Genomic DNA, 21,715 nt, shown 5'->3' on the forward strand with positions numbered 1-21,715 from the left:
CTTGAGCTCTCAATTTGCCTATACACTCGAAAGATTAAACTTTAATAAAGGGAAATAAGAAAAAGAAACAGAAACAGGAAGCCTCATTCAAGTATAATAGGAAGTGTGCAAGAAGACAGGAAATTGAAATGCTTTACTATGAATCACTGCAATGGAAATATTACAACTATGATTCTCCAGGGGGAAAGAGGAACTAACAACTCTTGATTTATATCGTAAACAAACTGAAAATATGGATACAACTGACTTAGCTCCCCCCCTAGAATACAACACACGCAAGGTGGACTTCACCAAGAGACCCTCCCCTCGCATTTTCGGTTCTCATCTGCCGTATTATTTAGCACCAAATGGTCTCAAGAACAAAAGAGCTAAAGTATATCATAGAAATAGCTTTTAGCACAAACAAAAACACCTGCTAGTCTCTTTCTCCAGCTCCACTCATACAAATCCTTTAACAATTATTATTACATGTCGATATTATTGTTTTATACAGTAGGGACTAGCAGATGGTACAGGGGTTAGGTGCTTGCCTTAATCTCAGTGCCACATGAGTTCAGAAGGAACACTGTGCAGTGATCACTACAGATCCCGGATTCTGGACTAATACTGTGTGCTCAGGCCCCTTCATTATACTGGTGGCCGCATAGACTAAAAATCTCTGTAATGGACCTCTGGCCCTGTAGAATCACTTGGAGGATCCCAAATATAAATAAAAGAAAGTAAAGTTTTAAGTAATTAAAATATGTCACCACTCAGATTTTTTTTGCTTTGTAATCATAAAATACATAGCAAATTTTCTTTTATGTAAGCCCATAAAATCCTATTTTAAATAGAAGGATTTTATATGGTGGTAAAATATTTAAGAAATATTGTTGACAATACTTTTGCAAAAGTAGTAACAGGAATACTTCTACATTTGTTTCCAGTAAAATATTTTCCTAACAGAGGACTTTTCATTTTACACTTTCCAATACACTTAGATATTATCCACTGTTTTCATAATCTAACAATTTATGCTTTATCAAAGAGCATTTAAGAATATTTGTTTCTTCATATGTTCTCCAATGATTGGCATTAGCAATAATTTGTGTATCTTTTAGTATTACAATTTTTACATATTTCAAAACTTTTAAGTATTGTTTTTGCTTTTGTGCCATTTTTCTTTAAGCTTGTCTTTCACTTTATGGTTTTTAAAAGCATTTCAATGATGTGTCTATTTTTCCAGCATGTCTTTTGTTTAGAGATTATGTAGAATTCTTATTTCTAAACTGTCTTTACTGTGTTTTTTGGAATCCCAGTTTATTAACCCTATTTTCATACCTTTTAGGTTCTGTGTCTAGCTGGAAAATACTTGCCCCATCATAATAGTTACACAATTTTTCCAGCTCTCTCTATACATGTTCATTATATACATAGTTTTTTTACATAAAATTATAATTTGTATAATGCTGCATTTTATGTAAAATATGGTTTTTGCATGCTATTTTGCAAGAGTATCAGCATATAATTTAGGTAATTTTTGCTACTGTTTTTGAAATCTACCCTTTTTACATAATTTCCACAGTTTTACATAGTTTCCACAGTCTCTCCTTTTGATTTTTCGATATTTACACTGATTTTTCTATTTCTGTTGTTGAATCTATTTCTGTTGTTGAATTATAGAAAAATATAATAGTGGTGATAAAAATATTCTCCATTTATCCTTTACTTTGGCATTTTTATCATTTTTTTCTTAGCTTTTCTTTGTTTGCAATTGACTTTAGGAACACGCATGCTGATAATTTCTCTACTTTTTTATTACTTGAAGTTTACTTTTGTTTTCGATTTGCTTTGTTTCCAGAAAAGCCCTTATGTGAAATGATTTTTTTTTTTGCAATTGTGAAGAAAACCAACATTTCACCCACTGTAAACTTGAATGCAATGAGACTAATAATTTAATCACTTTATTTATGGATTAACTCCTAACTGCATGTAATGCTTATTTAAACACACTGCTAACAATTTTTGCAATTTTTCTCATTAATTTGTTATAATAAAGTATTAAAATTTTTAATTGGGTAAATTTACTTATAACACAATGTTTTAGAATTATAATTTCTAACCATTTAATGTATGATCCAAGAATAAAATTGCAAAGTAACGAAGTATGCATGTTTTTTTTTTATTATTTAAATTTATTTATTTTTAATTAGAGAATCACCGTGAGGGTACAGTTACAGATTTATACACTTTTGTGCTTATACTTCCCTCATACAAAGTTCGGGAACCCATCCCTTCACCAGTGCCCATTCTCCACCACCCGTAAACCCAGTGTCCCTCCCACCCTCCCCAATCCCATCTCCCCCCCACCCCACCCTGCCACTGTGGCAAGGAATTCCCTTCTGTTTTCTCTCTCTAATTAGCTGTTGTGGTTTGCAATAAAGGTGTTGAGTGGCCGCTGTGCTCAGTCTCTAGCCCTCATTCAGCCCGCAACTCCCTTCCCCCACATGGCCTTTGACTACAATGTAGTTGGTGATCGCTTCTCTGAGTTGACCTTTCCCCGGAACGTGAGGCCAGCCTCGAAGTATGCATATTTTTAAAACAAAGAATTTGTAAGTCTTTCATGAAACAAGGCTTATAAATTTTTTTCTAGTTATTTTTCCTATGATATTTAAATTTTTCCTTTTGCTATTTTAATTTTCTACTAACTATAATTATATGATTGAATTTGTATTCCCCTAATGATTAAAGAGATTAGGAGTATTTTTCTATGTTTGTTGATCACAATAGTTCTTATTAAATACTATTTTTATGTATTTTTATCTAATTTATTATATATTTGTATTACTGATGTGTTTTATGTGCATATTCTGGAGACTGATCTGTTGCTACTTATCTGTGTTGTTTATCTCACATTTAACCTTTTTTCATTAGCACCATCTATTTAAACTTAATGTAGTATCATAGAATAATTTATTATTTAGTAAAAGTTTTTGGTGATTGGAAAATACTTCACTGAAAAAAATGGAAAATAGGGGCTGGAGCGATAGCACAGCGGGTAGGGCGTTTGCCTTGCACGTGGCCAAACCGGGTTCGGATCCCAGCATCCCATATGGTCCCCTGAGCACCACCAGGGGAGATTCCTGAGTGCATGAGCCAGGAGTGACCCCAGTGCATTGCCGGGTGTGACCCAAAAAGCAAAAAAAAAAAAAAAAGAAAAAGAAAAAGGGAAAATAACTTTAATATCAGTTTTACTTACATACTTAAATCCTTAATACATTTGTAATTTTTAATAGTATGGTTATTTTTATGAATTTTATTTTAGTAAGTAATTATTTTAAACCATCCATTTTTTTGTTTTTTTTTTTGCTTTTTGGGCCACATCTGGTGGTGCTCAGGGCTTACTCCTGTCTCCAGGCTCAGGGATCACTACAGAGGGGGGTCAGGAGACATGTTACATAACAGAGATTGTGCCCAGGTTGGACATATGAAAGGCACTCATGCTAACCACTATACCATTAATACTATCTCTTCAGCCCTTTTTGTATCTTTTAATTAGTTTTTGCTTTAGTCACTATTTTTTTTAATTTTTTTTTTAATTTTATCACCATGTGGAAAGTTACAGAGTTCTCAGGTTTATGTCTCAGTTATACCGTATTCAAACACCATCCCTTCACCAGTGCCCATATTCCACCACCAAAATCCCCGGTATACCCCCCGCCCCCCACCCCAACTGTATAACTGATGAATTTCACTTTATTTTCTCTTCACCTTGATTACGTTCCATATTTCAACACAAAACTCACTATTGTTGTGGGAGTTATATCCCCAAACAAGATAACCCTAATAAGGAGGCATTTGATAATTAGTTTTCCATTCAAAGATTGTATGCTTTCAGGTTTTAGAAAAGGTCGCGTGGCCGTGTTAGCGGCCGCGCGGCTCGGATGTGTCCCAGTCCCGAATCCTGGAGCCGTGTTAGTTGCTGCTCAGTGTTGCCAGGGTTCCATCTGGAGAAGGTGTGCTGGCGGCACCTCCTCCTTCCAGCCCCCCGGTGTTGCTGGCCCCGATTCGGGTCTGGAGCATTGTCCGGGCCGCGTTGCTCACCAGAATGCCTGCCGCTTCTCTGTGGATTGTGTCAGCAAGATCTTTAGTCACTATTTTTCAATGAAACTTTTCATATTAAATCTCACTTAATTTTCATGGTGAAAATTTATCACGTGATTAATTTGCTATATTAATTAAATTCATATAAATATTTTCATGTTTTGAAATTTGTCCTATGCTCTTATACATATGAACTGATATGTGAATATCTATTTGATTTTGTCTTTAAAATAGTACAAACTATTGACAACATAACATACCATGATTAAATGAAATAAATAATTATGCATTTATATCATGATGTGTTACTTAGGTGTTTAAGAAACTGCGCATAAATCAGGAATTGCTAAAATTATTTCATTCTTCCTCCTACAGATTGTTTACATCTACAGAAGCCCCAAGGATGTTATTAACTCATATTTTCATTTTTCAAATATGGTGGGTGTATTAAAAAGATATGAAAATCTGGAGACTTTCATTCATGATTTTCTAGATGGAAAAGGTAACTGAATGTATTTTGTTTTAGTCAAATTTGTAAATTTTAGGAAAATATTTTGGAAGATGGAGAAAGATAAATGATAGGAGAAATGCATATGCTACTACATCAGAGTAATTTAACCAGCCACCTCATGACTTTTTATCATCATCTCCTGATGATGGAGACTTTTGATATTGCAACGTCATTTGTTGCTGAAGTAGTATTTTGACTGAGTTATAAGAGAACTTCCCGTGAACTTGCCATCCTAACTAGTTAGAGCCCAAGCTAGAAGCATGTATTGGTGCACAGCTATGTATAGAATTATTGTACCTTCTGTAGCCTGTCATCATGCTGTGCAGAATCACACTACAGTGTGGTATCTTCACTCTACTACAGAGAGCAGAATGATGCATGAGGCTTATGGAATGTAGAACTGGGATGTCACTCACTTGAAGATTATGTTCAGGTTCTATTTCATTCTTGATAGCTGAAGTTGTTTATCACAGATTTAAAAATAAACAAAGGCAAAAATAATGAGGTGTTTGAATTTGGATAAGTAATTAAAGTATCCTGCTTAACCGAAAGAAAATGTCAAAGCCTGTTCTTTGGGCTTAATAGTTTTCACTTACCAGTTTTATTTTTTTCACAGAAAAAAATAGGTTGCTAAAAATAGGTTTTCATTAAGTCATGTATGTTATTCTGTCCCCAAACTTCATTTTAAAAGGAAGCACAGTTGTCAAGAGGTGAGGCTTTTGTTAGAAAGGCTTCTGCTAACAACAACAAAAAAAAGGAACACACTTACCTTGCTACTTATTTCCTCACAGTTCCAGGAAGCCTTTGGTTTGATCACATCAGAGGCTGGTATGAACACAGACAAAAATTTAACATTTTGTTTTTGTCATATGAGGAGATGAAGAAGGTAAGAGAAGTATTTTTAATGTTTCTTTGAAACCTTTCTTACCTTTGTATCAATGACCTACTTTTTCTCTGCTATTGTCATATCTAATAGCCTTTTTTGTGTACTAATTTCCTGCTCAGACCTAAAATATTGGTCTTCGTAAGAGTTTTCTTCTCATTACAAAGTTATATTTTGTGATTCAGTTTTATAGGTAGTTAGAGCAAAACTGCAGGCTCACATTTCTAGGACAGTAGTTTAATAAACTTAAATTATAGCAAGGGCACTCTGAAGCACAAGGGCAAAAAGTCACTAAGATATGATTGATTAGCAAGAGGAGATTATGGGTACTGTGAATGTAATTTTGTTTTTTTTGAAAAAAATATTATTTCTATTTTTATTTTATTTGAATTCTGTGATTTACATAGTTATTTGCATGGGTTTTTGGCACACATGTTCCCACCTCCACTCCACCACCGCATTTCCCCATCCCATTAGCATTTACTCCAGATTATATCTAACCCCCAATCTCACTTCTTAACAGTAACAAACCTAAGTTTTATTGCTGTAGTTTGGGTCTCATGCTACAGTAATGTACAGTAAACTACACTAAACTACTTTATATATGTATATAATGTACTTTATATATATATATATATATCACAATATCACAATCACAATATCCCATTAATCACCGATTTCTCGGGCGGGCTCAGTAACATCTCATTTCGTCCTTTCCTTGAGATCTTAGAAGTCTATTTCGACTTGGCCCTCCTAAGGATGTTGCACTGGGGGCTCTTCAGGGTCAGGGGAATGAGATCCAGCTAGTTACTGGATTTTGCATATGAATACACCATGGGGAGCTTGCAAGGCTGTCCCATGGGGGCAGGAAACTCTCAGAAGATTGCCAGTTTCTCCTAGAGGGAGAAGTAGGCTAAAGATATCGCTTCTGAGAGCTTGCTTTTAAGTCTCTCTCTGTATGTTGGCAGTAGATGGGATTACACACATCTGGGTTCCTCTACCGGTACCTTCATGCATGAGGCCTGTCCGAACGTGTAGAGAGGAGCCTCCAGCATGGCTGCAGCTAGGTTCTGGTGGTCTTCAGCCTCCGGGAGCTCTGCTCGGGGTGGGGAGGGAAGCTGGAGCCCATCCCCTCCAAGGGGCCCCGGGGAAGACAGCCAGGCGTGCAGGCAAGAAACTCTCTGCCTTATATATATAATGTATATTATATATGTAATAATATATTATATAATGTATATATAATATACATTATAATATATAATGTATATTATATATGTAATAATATATTATATATAATATATAATATATAATTATATATAGTTATATATAATGCACTTTGTATATATAATGTACAGTAAACTACAATAAACTACTTTATATATAATATATATGTATACATTATATATATATTTTGACTTTGCTTTGGTACCATACAAGAACTCAAGTTCCCTGACCTTTGTCCCTCCGAACCTCCTCTTCTGTTTCCCCCTCTACTTATTACTTATTTCTTTCCTTGGCAATTTTGGTTTTGGTAACAAATGGTCTAGAACTCGTGTTTCTCTGGCCTTTTTTCTATATCACTTCGTAGGCATATTATTCTATCGAGTACAGGTAAGTGAGAACATCCAGAGCTTGACCTTTTTCTTTCTGACTTATTTCACTTAATATAAGAGCCTGCAGTTTCATCTATGTTGCAGAAAATTGCATGATTTTATCATTTCTTGTGGCTAAGTAGTACTTCATGAATATCTATACCACAACTTTATTATCCTTCTTAAATTGCCAGGTGCCTAGAGAGCTGTTATCTAAGTACCACAATGAGTACTGGTGTCTCTATGTCTTGAAATGAATGTTTTAGCGTCTCGTGGCTAATACCATGCAGTGGGATCTCTGGGTCTTATGAGAGCTCTAGCCTTAAATTTTTGAGGAATCCTCAGAATGTTTTTCATCAGGACTGAACGCTTATGATTTTTTATATTACTGAGAAATATATTGTAATTTCTCCCCTTTCATCTGTGATCCAATTTATTCATTTTCCTGTTTATTCCCCCCCACCCTTGTGACTCTAGCTAAGGGTTGGGTTTGTGTGTCTTCTTTATTCTTCCAAAGAACCAGATCTTTGTTTCGTTGACCTTTTATATTATTTTCTTGATTTCTATGTTTCTTATTTTATCTCTTATTTTTATTATCTCCTTTTTTCGGCTAATTTTGGGACTCATCTATTGTTCCTTTTCTAGGTCCTTAATATGAGTGGTTAGGACAATGATTATCCGCTTTTTTTTTCTTTCATAATATAAGCCTGTATTTCTATAAATTTCCTCTTTAGTTCTACCTTTGCTGTGTTTCATAGATCCTGGTAGTTTTTTTCTCAATTCTAAATTGTTTCAAGCAAACTTTTAATTCTTCTTGATTTCATCTATGACTCAGTTGCTATTTAGCCGCTTTCTGTTCGGTTTTAAAGCATTGGAGCATTCCCCTATGTTCTCCTCTGCTGTTTAATTTCAACCTTCAGAGTGTTATCTGAGAAGATACTTGATAAAATTTCTATTTTCGTGACTTTATGTATTTTATTTTATGTCCTAGTATGAGAGCTATCCTAAAGAATTCTCCATGGACAATAGAAAAGACTGTATTCAGTTCTTTGAGGAAATACAACCCTGTTGCTGTCAATAAAACTCAGTTCTTCCAGATCCTTATTTACGGCTCTTTATCCTTACTGATATGCCAACTGGTTGATTTATCCAATGGTGAAAGTGAAGTGTTGAAGTCTTCCACTATGGCTGTGTGTCTGTTGATGTTTTTATTACATTCTGTGAATAATGCCTTTATAAACTTTGCTACCCCATAGTTCAATGCATGAATGTTGATATATGCACTTTGGGCATCAGGGCCTAGAGTTCTCTACTGTTTGCTTACCAGAATACAGTGAATATTCCTTCCTCTTTTTATTTAGCAAAATAAGCTATTTGATCTGATTAGAGCTATCCGAGCCTTTCATCCCACCACCCCCAACATGCACCCTTAGCTTGTATATTGCTTCCATCTTTTCACTCTGAGCCTGTGTTTATCTTGGGAATTCAAGTAAGTTTCCTGTAAGCAGCAGAGTTTGGGTCTTATTTCCTAGGCAATTTTTCAGTAATTCCCCTCCCCACTTTATTTAAATGCCGTGGCTTACAAAGTTATTCATGATGATTTTTACAGGCATTCAGTATTTCAACATTAATATCACCATCACTGCAACCTTTCTTCAGAATTTGGTTGTTATGACTCACTATTATTTAAGTTCCTTCAATGTCACTTATATAGATTCTTTCAGAATCAAAGTTTTGAGTTGAGTAAACTTCTTTTGTAGTCATGGCTATCACATATAGTGTTGATTTGTGGCCCTCATCAACCAAACTCAACAATTTTGGTAAACTCAAGGTCAAGGGCATGCCTGGACTTCTGTCCCTGTCTTCTGAAACTGCTGAATTATTATTGTTACTGTTATTATTTTCCCCCAGTGTTTTTAGGGTTTTCTGTGTGTAAACATGGAGATTTAGATTCCTGTAGATCTAAGTACTGATTCACATCTTTACAGTAACACATTGCTATTTATGCCTCTGTTGTTCTATCTCCATGACTGTTAGAGTTATTTCAATAGGAATTCAGGAGTGGATCTAGTTCCAGTTTTTGTTGCAAGTACTTGTATGAGGTACTCTGACACAAAAGTAAGAACCTGTAGTTTCCTACCAGCCCTTAGCGTGCAGTGTCTCTAAATTGGGTATTAAGCTAAAGCTAGCTAATAGAAGGATTTTGGAATTATTTCTTCTTCTTCGATATTTTGAAAGAGTTGCTGCAAGGCAATGTTAAATCATTAAATCTTTCTTAAAATGTTTTGAGCTTTTCTTTCCTTGATACATACTATTATTAAAGATAGTCCCTAGCACAACACCATTTTTCTTTTCCATTCTTGTGCCTCTACTGGCTGAGCTCAGAGCTTATTCCTGACTCTGTGTTCAGGGATAATTTTGGGCAATGCTTTTTCTTTTCTTTTTTTTTTTTTTTGCTTTTTGGGTCATACCCAGCGATGCTCAGGGGTTACTCCTGGCTTTGCACTCAGGAATTACTCCTGGCAGTGCTTGGGGGACCATATGTGATGCCAGGGATCGAACCTGGGTCGGCTGCGTGCAAGGCAAACACCCTACCTGCTGTCCTATAGCTCCTGCCCCCAATTTTGGGCAATGCTATAGCAATACAACAATACAACTGTGTGTATTGCTGGGAACTGAATCCTAGCTAGCACATGCAAGGCAAATGTCTTATCACTGTACCTTCTTTCTGGGGAGCATGATGACTTTTAAACTTTACAATGGTACCAAAACAACATCAATTTAGTAGAAATAATCCTTGGAGTTAGGGAATTATGTTTTTTAAAAATGCATTTCTGTGTAATTGTTAATAAATTATAATATATTCAATATTTTATTATAGAAAAAACTGCATTTGATTATTTTTCTTAATTGTAAACTAAAATAAATAATTTGAGTATGTTTGTGTTCAAGTAGATTATATTAAAATATACTCAAAAAATAAAATAAAATATACTCTACTGGGGCTGGGCGATAGCACAGCACATAGGCCTTGCACCCGGCCGACCCAGGTTCGATTCCCAGAATCCATATGGTCCCCTGAGCACCGACAGGAGTAATTCCTGAGTGCAGAGACAGGAGTAACCCCTGTGCATTTCCGGGTGTGACCCAAAAAGCAATACATATGTATATATACATATATATTCTAGTGTATAAAATCATCTTGACTTGAGATATTTTCAATTTCTATGAATTTGTTGGAACATTATCCTTCTGTAATTCAAGAAAGACCTATAACTATTTTAGTGTTTTTCTTATTAAATTTTAAGCTCAGTAAATAGAGGTAGCATATATTTACATTTCTCATCAGGTTGCGCACCATCTCAAGCATAAGACATTTTAAAAGTATTGGTTAAATGAATGGATCAATGAATAAAAATAAGCTGGTTTCATAAAATTAAAGAATTGGAAGTTCTAACAAAACTGACAACTAAAACGCTTGCCTTTGTTGATAAAACTAAGATCCAATAGATCTTGTTTACACTTCAGCCTCAGAATAAGAACAAACAGTTTTTGTTTTTTAAAATGTGACAGACATGCTAATCTATAAATCATGCATTTCTTATCAACTGAATAGGTTTTCAAACTCAAAACTCTTTTCAGGATCTCAAAAGTGCTGTGCAGAAACTCTGCCACTTTCTTGGGAAAGAACTCAGTGAAGATGACTTGGATGCCTTTGTGAGACAAGCTACATTTAAGAACATGAAATCTGATTCACGAGCAAATATTAATAATATACTCAAAGATGTTGCTGGGGCAAAAAGTGATGGGCATCATCTACGCAAAGGTAATAGTGGTTTAGAGAAGCATAGGTTTTGGCTTTTCCTTGAATCCTAGTTATTAGCCTAAACAATTTATGATTCCTCAAAGCATAACAAATTAGGCTTTTAAAGAAAATCAAAGATCTCACCTGATAATGTCCAAAAATATTCTATTAATATGAATACTTTTTTGCCAAGAAAAGTCAATAACTAAACTTAATAGTCAAGTTTAGTTTTAAGATTTTTTTAATTTGACTTTGTTGCTTAAATATCTTTGTTCTGTTTACACAGTTTAAAAAATACTGATTTATTTATTAAAAATTTGAGACATGGGGCTGGAGAGATAGCACAGAGGGTAGGGTGTTTGCCTTGCACACAGCTGACCTGGGTCGAATCCCAGCAACCCATATGGTCCCCTGAGCACTGCCAGTAGTAATTCCTGAGTGAAGAGCAGGGAGTAACCCCTGTGCATCTCTGGGTGTGACCCAAAAAGAAAAAGAAAAAAATTTTGAGACAATACTTAATGTAGGTGTGTGTTGAAATTGTTATGTATCAACTCTAGCTAGATGAGAAGTATATTGCCTGGAATCAATTAAAATATATTTTAAAATGTTATTCACTTCAAAGCAAAAAAATGTTATTCACTTCATATATATTTTTCTCTAAAGTAAGATTATAATTGGATGATGATAGTTGATGAAATTTGAGAGATAAGTAATTTGACATACTTATATAAGGAAAACTGAATTCTTAAGCCTAATTGACAATGAATAATTATTATCTTTTCTTGAAAAGGAGAGTAAAGGGTGTCAGGGAAATTTTTCCCTCAAAAAACCTACTTTCTCAACTAGGAAATAACATGTACTTATCATTTTAGGTACCATTGGTGATTGGAAAAACCACTTCACTGTAGCGCAAAGTGAAAGATTTGACATGATATTCCAAAGGAAGATGAAAGACATACCATTGAAGTTCATCTGGGATATAAATGAGGAGTAGAATCAGTGCCAAAGAATCATGTAACAATCTATCAAAGAACAGATTTTAGATACATTTATATAGTGCTTCCCATAAAAAGTAAGTCATAAAAGTCGATAATAAAAAAAAAACAGTCACTTCATGAATGTGCTGCCTGTCTGATGCATAGTGAAACTTTAAAAATTAGAAGTACTTGGAAGATGCTGTTTTTTGTTATCTTGTATAATAAAGAGGTATTTGGCCCTTGTGCTGCCATGCGAGATCGACCCCGGAGGCAACTGGACCACTTTGGACACGAGCGGCGCCCCCAAAATGCCTCCAAACTGTGTGCTCGGAGCTACTGGCCCAGGCGCTGCCAGCGGGGTATGGTCTTTTCTCTCTCAACTCTTTCTTTTTTAACGCAGCGAGGCAATAGCCAGTTTTTAGACTATGCAGGAAGCCCGGGAAAGCCGATGGGGCGGGACTTCCGGATCCGCCCTGTGCCGATGATATTTAAGCACAGAGCCATGTGGGTACGCTCCTTTGTGCCGCCACGAGAGATCGACCCCGGAGGCAACTGAACCACTTTGGACACGAGCGGCGTCCCCAAAATGCCTCCAAACTGTGTGCTCGGAGCTACTGGCCCAGGCGCCACCAGCGAGTGATGCAATTACCAAAAGAATTTTCCCTGGACTTCATATAGATATCCAAAACCGCACGGCTGTGATAGCTAATATCTCTTGATTGTCAGTAACGTGTAAGTGTTCCTTTTTAGCAGGGCTAACCGTGGGGGGGGGGGGGGAACTCCAAACAATAGTACTGAGTTTTTTGTTGAAGGGTAAAAGGTTGTAGTGATAGAATTTTAGGCAGAATTTTCCCTAGACTTTATATAGAAACTCAAAACCACGTGGCCGCGGCAGCCTAATGTCATCTAATCATCAGCAATATGAAATGGTTCCTTTGCAACGGGATGGACTTTGGGGGGACCATAATAGGGTTAAAGTTTGTAAAGATGTGTAATTTCTGGCTGTACTTTCCCTGGACTTTATACAGAAATTCAAAGCCGCGAGGCCGCTGCCATGGCCGCGCGACCTAATGTCATTTAATCATAACCAATATGAAATGGCTCCTTTTTAACTGGTCGAACTTTGGTGGGAAATCCTAATAAGAATAGTAAGTCTTTTGCTGAAATATTGAATCAAAATGGTAGCCATCTCTATAGACTGAACTAAGCCATATCCCCACGCCGGCTGAGAAGAAATATCCTTTTTTCTCGGGAAGAAATGCGGCGTGGCGTTAACCATAGTGTGATGTCCATTAAGCTGACACAGACCTGGTGGCGTGGGAATGGGATAATGGGATACAAGGGAATAAATTATTATGTACTTGGAACAGCGGGACGCTGGTGGAATCTCGAGCCGAGGCTGATACCAGCGTATTACTTTTGGTTCCAGAAACTGCTGGCAGACATTCTATCAGACTATCAACTAAGCCAGAGCCCCACGCCGGCTGATGACGGGAAATAACCATCTTTTTCGTTTTTTTTTCCCTTTGTCAGGCAGCGTGGTGATTACTAAACAGGCGTGAATTCGGTGGCACGGGGCAAGGGGTGGGGGAAGTAGAAAAGTTATGTAACAAACAGTGGGACTTAATATCTCTACATTCTCAGCAATGGAGAGCTATCAAATGCTTCCTTGACAGTAGGACTGTCTTTTCTTTTTTGGGGGGAAACCCTAGCAACAATAGTGAGTTATGTGTTGAAACATGGAATGTAACCAAGATAAAGCGTAAACGAAGTGAAATTTATCACTTTCAAGGGCGGGGACTGGGGAGGCGGGAGGGGGCGGGAGGTATAATGGGGTGGTTGGTGATGGAATATGGGCACTGGTGAAGGGAAGGGTGTTTGAATATTGTATAACTGACATAATCCTGAGAACTATGTAACCCTCCACATGGTGATTCAATAAAATTTATTTAAAAAAATTAAAAAAAATAAAAATAAAAAAAAAGAAAGAGGTATTTGAAAAATTTCAACAGGATTTGAAAGTGCCTAAGTTTTCAGTTGTATGCATTTTCCCTTGTTTATTATCATGTTTAGTATCAATAAAGATGAAAATCATTGTGTCCTTATAAGTAAGTTTTGATTAGCACTGTAGCTCTGTAGTCCCGTTGTTCATCGATTTGCTCAAGCAGGCACCAGTAACGTCTCCATTGTGAGACTTGTTACTGTTTTTGGCATATCGAATACACCACGGGAAGCTTGCCAGGCTTTGACTTGTGGGCGGGATACTCTCGGTAGCTTGCCAGGCGATCTGAGAGGGATGGAGAAATTGAACTCGGTAGGCTGAATGCCTTACCCGCTGTGCTATTGTTCCAGTTCAAGGTCTCCAAGGTGAACAGTCTCTGGCATGTTGGAACAATGTAGGTAAGGGAAGTCAGCAAGCCGGATCTGGAACTTCAGGATAAGGATTGGCACTAAGGGCTAGGTCGGTCGGGCTGGGGTGCAAAGCAGGACTGGGCGGACACCCGGCTAGACAAGGCGCCACCACCCCCATACGCAGGACAACTCACCACCCCCTCTCCACCCGCCCCTGCCCCGCCCCACAGATCTCTCTCCTACTATCCCCTCCCCAAGGGGCCCACAGTGCATGTCTTTTTGGGTGTGGGGGAGAGGGGCGGTGGCTTCTGTGACTCTGGAGCAAGCCCTTTGGCAACTCAAATTTCTCCTATGAGAAAGTTTCTGTTCATTTCATCACCCCATTTTCTTTTTTTTTTATTTTATTTTTTTATTTTATTAAATCACTGTGTGGAAGATTACAATGCTTTCGGGCTTAGGTCTCAGTTATACAATGCTGAAACAACCATCCCTTCACCAGTGCCCATATACCACCACCAAAAAAAAAAAAAAAAAAACCCACACAGTACACCTCCCATCCCGCCCCCCTACCCCCTACCTTGTAACTGATAAGTTTCATTTTACATTCTGTTTACTTTCGTTACATTCAATATTTCAACACAAACCTCACTATTGTTGTTAGGAGTACCCCACTAGATTCAGACCTACTGTGAAGACAAATAAAAACGGCCGCGTGGTTTTGAATTTCTGTACTTTAACAAGAAGTCAGGGAGATTTCTTCCAGATATCAGATAATTGCAGGCTTGAAAACCCAATCTGTGGTCGTCTTAATATGGCGGCCACTGCGCCCTTCATCCCCTGAGAGAAAGAGGCGAGAGAGAGAGAGAGAGAAATACCTTTCCCCTCCTGGGCGGGCACGGGGCCGAGGCTTAGTTCTCAGGCTGGAGACATTCTGCGAGGAGTTTCCCACGCCGAAAAAGGTTTTGCTGGGTCTGGATTCACGCTTGTGCAGCTGCGGAGAGCCATCACCCCATTTTCTGATGGGGTTAGATCTTTCTTACAGAGTTCAACCACTGCACTGTATATCTTTGATATTAACCCCTTATCAGAAGGGTATTGGGCAAATAACCTTTCTTCTACAAAGACAGTAGGCTGTCTTTGTATCTTGGTCGCTGTTTCTTTTGAGGTGCAAAAGCTTCTTAGTTTAAAGTGGTCCTATTTGTCTATCTTTGTTTCCACTTGCTTGATCAGTGGCGTTTTATCTTTGAAGATACCTTTAGCTTCAATAAACCTGGGGAGGAAACCTAGGGACACTGGTGCTAGGGAAATGTACACTGGTGGAAGGATGGCTGTTGGCACACAGTACGACTGAAATCTAATCATGAACAGATTTATAAGGGTCTATCCCCCAGTGATTCTTTTGGGGAAAAAAAAGGTATACACCAAAACCATGACTGTCAATCAACAAATAATGGAGAATTGGTTGGAGCAAAGGAAGGTCAAATCAGAGATGACATAGCAACAGGGGTGAAAATCATGGGCACATTGATGGCAATGGTGTGCAGTAACATTCTATATCAATTTCATAAAATTAAATACAGCTGTAATTCTATTACCTGAACTACAATAAAAAAAAATTTAAAGGGGAAAATGCAATTAGAAAGAAATATAATAGGAAACATTTATAAAATTGGCTAACATAAGAGTTTAAAGGACCTTGCTCAAAAAAATATCATCACTGTCATCCCGTTGCTCATTGATTTGCTTGAGCGGGCACCAGTAACGTCTCCATTGTGAAACTTGTTGTGATATGTTTTTTGAATATTGAATACACCACGAGTAGCATTTTTTTAAAGAAATATTTTATTGAACCACCGTGAAAACAAGAAAAAAATACAAAGCTTTCAGGTTCAAGTCACAGTCAAATACTGATTAAACCACCATCCCTTCACCAGTGCACCCGTTCCACCACCAAGAACCCCAATACACCCCCCTCCCACCCCACCCCCCATTTAAGTAGCTAATGATATTCCCAATATATATTGAGTACATTTCATATTTCCACACAAAACTCACTATTATTGATCGGAAATTTTCCCCAACAATCAGGCCTGCTGAATAGGCATCATCTAATAATTTCTCTTCATTGGTAAGAGTGAAGACTTTGAGTCCGCCCGGCCGCGATTTTGGGTTTCTAATATTTTAGCTCAGTTCACAGTCAAAATGGATGGCTCAAGCATCCGCTCTGGTGCCAAAATGGGTTAGGAGACCTCAGGATCACAGTCAATAGGCGCGGAGGCTCTGCTTCTCGTGCCGCGGCTCTCGGTTCATCTCTGGGCGGAAGGCGCGCCGGGAACACCCCCCCTCCCAGGACCACCTACAGGCTACGTCACTAAAGAAAGTCCTACCTCCTGGTGGAGGGGTCTTAGAGGGTGGCTCTCACCGCGTGGCTGCTGCCGCTGCCGCCATTTTCGACGAGTAGCATTCTAGGCTCCGCCGTGTGGGCGGAATAATCTTGGTAGCTTGTTGGGTTCTCCAAGAGGGGCTGGGGAATCGAACCCGGGTCTGCTGTATGCAAGGCGAACTCCCTACCTGGGAAAATATCTTAATTTTTAAAAACATTTTTATTGTAGTATAGATAGCAGGGTACAATTGTAAAAAATTAAAAAGGCACGCACACGCGCGGGAGGGGTGATGCGATGTGTCCTGTTCTGTTGTTCTCAGGCTCTTGGGGCGGTTCTCTCTCATGCACGTGCCACTCACATTCGGTGCTCTCTAGGTGCTGTGTATGGACCGGCTTGGGATTGCTCCTCCTCGTGCTCTGCTTTTGTGTGTGCCACTGTGCTCTCTTCTGTCTCTCTCTGTCTCTGTCTCTGTAGTCTCTCCTCTGGTCTCTTCCGACCTCTCTCTGTCTCTGCTTCTGTGCCTTCTCCTTGCTTCTGTCTTGCCTCTGTCCTCTCCTTGCTGTGTCTTCCCCTGTCTGTCTTGTCTCTTCTTCTGTCTCTGCTGTCTCCTTCCTGTCTCTGCTGTCTCTTCTTCTCTTTCTACTATCTCATTCACTTCTGTGTCTTCCCTCCAAAAAAGCATAAATATAAAAGTTGGCAATGTTCAGTAACAGAGCACATGCTTTTCATGTGCAAAGTCTTGAGTTTGGTCCCTATCACTTACACAAGGCTGTATGGCCCCTTGAGCATTGCATGGGCCCTTGAGGATCTGATACTGCCAACTTAGTGTATGGAAGTTGCTTTCTTCCAAATACTAAAGAAGCAATTCTGACAATAAGTTAAAATACAAACAAAAAGAAAAACATTAAATGGGAATTGCACTATATCCATCCACAAGGAAATAAACAAATGCCACAAAATATTAGTAATGATGCATGAATTACCAGTTTTGATTATATATGTATACACATAGACATATACATATATATTATGAAAGGGTAGTTTTTTTACATGGTTTATTATATAAGCATTTTACATTATTCTTAAATTTTAGTTGGGGACTGGTAATTTTGAGGGGGTAGTGTCATAAGTAGGTTAAAAAGTAAACTCATTTGATGTCTTCACTGGGTAGTAACAGAGAAACGAAGTAATTGAATATTAAAAGAATTTCTGATCAGCAAAGTAGGACTGGAAGCTAGGACAAACAAAGATCCTCACAGCGTGGTCAATTAAGTCTTCAACAATAGAGCTAGAATGTGAAATGGAGCAATGTCAGTCTCTTCAAGAAATGGTGTTAGAAAACTGCTTAGCCACATATAAGGAATCAACTATTTTATATTTACACGAATGTCATTTTAAAATATAACAATTATCTTAATATCAGATCCCAAACCATAAATTATATGAGAAAAACATACGTGGAAATTGAATTAAATCTAGAATCATCATAACTCAATACCATTTGGCCAATAAAATAGAAGCAAGTCTTTTTTTTTTTTACAGGCTACATCAATTTAAGCATCTGCACCAAAAGAGACAAATCAAAATGTTGATGGCTAGAATAAAACAATGCCCACAGAATGGGAGAAATATTTATGCCTAGCACTCATGTGACAAAGTGTTAATATCCAAGATATTAAAAAGCACATGTAAAACTTAGCAATATACACACACAAACACACACTCACACACACATAACCACATTGCATCAAAATATGAGAAAAAGAACAGATGAATAGATACATTTCAAAAGAAGACATACGGATGGGCACTAGGTATATGAAAAAAATCCCCCCATATATGATCAAGAAAATGCAAAGAAAACAATACAATAGTATCTCACAACAGTGAGGTTGGGATATATCAAAAAAGAAAGTATTCAAAGCTTTCTGGATGTCACGGAAAACAGAAACCCTCACAACTGTTGATGGGAGTGTTGCAATGTCCATCCTCTTTGTAAAGAATGCATCAAAAAAAGTAAGAATTAAAATTTCATTACCCAGCAATCCTAGTATAATGGTGGAGGGAAAAGAAACTATGGAGAAAAGTGTGCTATTTATATGTTGTATGCATGAAACCCTATCACTTGTATCACTTGTCACCCTGTTGCTCATCAATTTGTTTGAGTGGGTGCCAGTAATGTATCCATTCGTCCCTGTCTCATGCTAGTATAGCCCAATGGCATCTGCTCACTCATGGAACACAAAGAGCCTCAAAGCATTTGTTCAGGGTCTTGATGAAGAAGTACGAGCATCTCATAGGTGGCAGGCAGGCATTCTTTTGTCATCCTGTGGAATCCAGTCGGTAATAGCCCTAGTCTAGCGGGCTTCTCCAAAAAGCATTACATGTCCGGCCCATCTGATTTTCGGCGCTTTGGCAAAGGAGACAGTGTACCTGATTCTTGATCATCAACGGAGGTCGGAACTCCAGATTTCTTCTCTCACTTGAGTGAAATGTGATACTCCAAGCATAGCTCTTTCAATTCCTCTTTGGGAAACCGGAATAACTTTCTTATCCTGTTTTTGTAGGGCCAAGATCTCTGAGGTGTATGTTAGTCCAGGAAGAATGGTGGAGTCGAAAAGATGTGCCCAGAATGGGAGTTTCTTCATCCTCTTAACCACTTTTTCAACGCTCTTGAAGGTGATCCACGCTACTCTCTTCCTCCTGCGTAGCTCAGGTCCAGGTCATTTGTCATGTTGAGTTCTTGACCTAGGTACACAATAACTGCTGCATTCGGAGATATTCGTTCCATTGAGAGCAAATGGAATGTCAGGAACTAGTCTGTTTCTCATGAATATTGTCTTTATAAGATTCAGCTGTTGTCCGACCTTTCCACACTCATGGTCTAAGTCGGCCAGCATTCGTGTCACTTGGCTAATGTTTGGTGTTATTTGAATGATGTCATCAGTGAAGTGGAGGTGTTGTAGTTGTCGACCATCTATCTTAACTCCCATTCCTTCCCATTCCAGTCATGGCATGATGTTCTCGAGGGTGGCACTGAAGAGTTTCAATGAAATTGAATCGCCCTGCTGAACCTCTCTCTTTACATCAATGATCACTTCCTTGTAGAATGGTGAGATCCTGGTGCTAAATCCATCATACGGCTCATGTAGAATCCTGATGTACTAATTTTGAACACCCTGTTTGGCTGGAGCTTTGATGACCATGTCATTCTTAACAGAATCAAAAGCGTACTTTAAATCAATGAACGTTAGACAGAGCAGCTTCTTGAACTCTCGTGTAACTCAATATGCTTGGTCACCATGTGAATATTCTCAATCATGCTGAATCCTTTTTGAACTCAGCTTGCTCACATGTTGTCCTTCGTCTAGTGTTCTGTCTATTCTATTCAGGATGACTCGAGTGAATAACTTGTGGATGATGGACAACAGGCAGATTGGGCGATAGTTGCCGATGTTGTGGATGTCTCCCTTCCTGTACAACAGAACGGTCCCGCTGCTTTTCCATTGGGACGAAACTTGCATTCAGACAGGTAGCATGTGTAGAACCAAGCCAGTGTATTGATGAGTACTGGCTGCGGATTCTTCAGGTCTTCCGGTCAAACCTTGTCTGGATCAGGTGCTATACACTTCTTTACCGATGAAATGGCGTGTCGGATTTCGGAAGGGAGAATGCTGGGAACGACATATCCATCCTGAAGAATTTAGTATGTGGGCAGGTGGACGTGAATATTGATGAGATCCGAGTAGAAGTCCTGAATAACTTTTCTAGACATGGCCATCACATAGGGTGTTGATTTGTGGCCCTCATCAAAAAAAACTCAACAACTTTGGTAAACTCAAGGACTTGACTGGACTTCTGTCCTGTCAACTGAAACTGTTGGACTCTGATTTGGGGGTGCTAGGAAGTAAGGGCAGCTGAGGCTTATGTCCAGAGAACAGATGCCCAGGAGGAAAGTATCATGTAGAGTCAAATGACTCCCAATTTACAAAAGCATAGCATTTGCTACAGTCTTCCTGTGCCAATACAAAAACACATGGCTCTGAAAAAACTATGCAAAGTTCTCAAGGAGAAGAGAAAAACAATATTTACAAGTCAACAAAACACAAAGAAAGAAGTTAAAAATAAATACAGAGGAATGGAGCACTTTGATGGGGATAACCCAAAAACCTAAACTACCTAAGGCTATGTTATCCTACACACACACATACACATAACCATGTTACATCAAAATATGGGAAAAGAAGATATTAATAGATACATTTCAAAAGAAGACATACAGATGGGCACTAGGTATATGAAAAAAAATGAATTATCCAACTTCTTTGGAAAACACTCATCAAAAAAAGTAATTAAAATTCAATATGACCCAGCAATTCCACTTCTAAGCATATATTACAAGGGCCCCAAAACACTCTCTTAAAAAGATGTTTGTGGGGGGGCCGGAGCGATAGCACAGCGGGTAGGGCGTTCGCCTTGCACGCGGCCAACCCGGGTTCGATCCCCGGCATCCCATATGGTCCCCCAAGCACCGCCAGGAGTAATTCCTGAGTGCAAAGCCAGGAGTAACCCCTGAATATCGCTGTATGTGACCCAAAAAGGAAAAAAAAAGACGTTTGTGCTCCTAAATTCATGACAGCTTTATTCACAATAAACTTAATCTGGAAATCACCCGTGTCTAAGAACAGGTGACTAGGTTAAGAAACTGGTATATATACACACATTAGAATATTATTTGGCTAGAAGAAGAGATGAAATCATACAACTTTCTGTTACATGGATGAAACCAGATAGTAATTCATTCTAAGTGAAGTTAGCAGAGAGGGGCAGATACAGAATGATAAATATATAACCTCTCTGATATGGGAGACAAATAAACATAGTAAGGTAGTAGTAAAAAATGCAACAGTATTCTAAGATCTCATCTCTAGAACTAAGTTCAGGGTGGGAGTTGATGCAATGGAATCCTGGTACAGTGGAGGAACAGACACTATGTTGAAAGGTGTGCTGTTAGTATGTTGTATGCATGAAACCCTATCATGAGCAGTACTTCAAATATTGAAGCCTCAGATAAAAACAAGATAATGACAATAATCTATTATCACAGTTGCCATTTTCAACTAATATC

The 21,715-nt window shown here is 38.2% G+C and overlaps 1 protein-coding gene across 1 annotated transcript; it reads left to right on the forward strand.

Moving 5' to 3' along the window:
• The first annotated feature begins 128 nt into the window (after positions 1-128).
• Positions 129-11,868, forward strand: LOC101537310 (amine sulfotransferase-like). The gene is made up of 6 exons (XM_055137260.1): positions 129-147; positions 213-373; positions 4,459-4,585; positions 5,386-5,480; positions 10,712-10,895; positions 11,747-11,868. Exons 1-6 carry the CDS (start codon positions 129-131, stop codon positions 11,866-11,868), a joined length of 708 nt encoding a protein of 235 aa, XP_054993235.1.
• The last annotated feature ends 9,847 nt before the right edge of the window (positions 11,869-21,715 follow it).

This window comes from Sorex araneus, chromosome 4, assembly GCF_027595985.1.
Source record: "Sorex araneus isolate mSorAra2 chromosome 4, mSorAra2.pri, whole genome shotgun sequence".
Classification (NCBI taxonomy): Eukaryota; Metazoa; Chordata; class Mammalia; order Eulipotyphla; family Soricidae; genus Sorex; species Sorex araneus.

Excerpts from the sequence above, each read along its gene's own strand:
- LOC101537310 (XM_055137260.1), top strand. Across the intron at positions 374-4,458 it reads TCAAGAACAAAAGAGCTAAA|ATTGTTTACATCTACAGAAG; the intron begins GTATATCATAGA and ends TTCCTCCTACAG. Across the intron at positions 5,481-10,711 it reads CATATGAGGAGATGAAGAAG|GATCTCAAAAGTGCTGTGCA; the intron begins GTAAGAGAAGTA and ends AACTCTTTTCAG.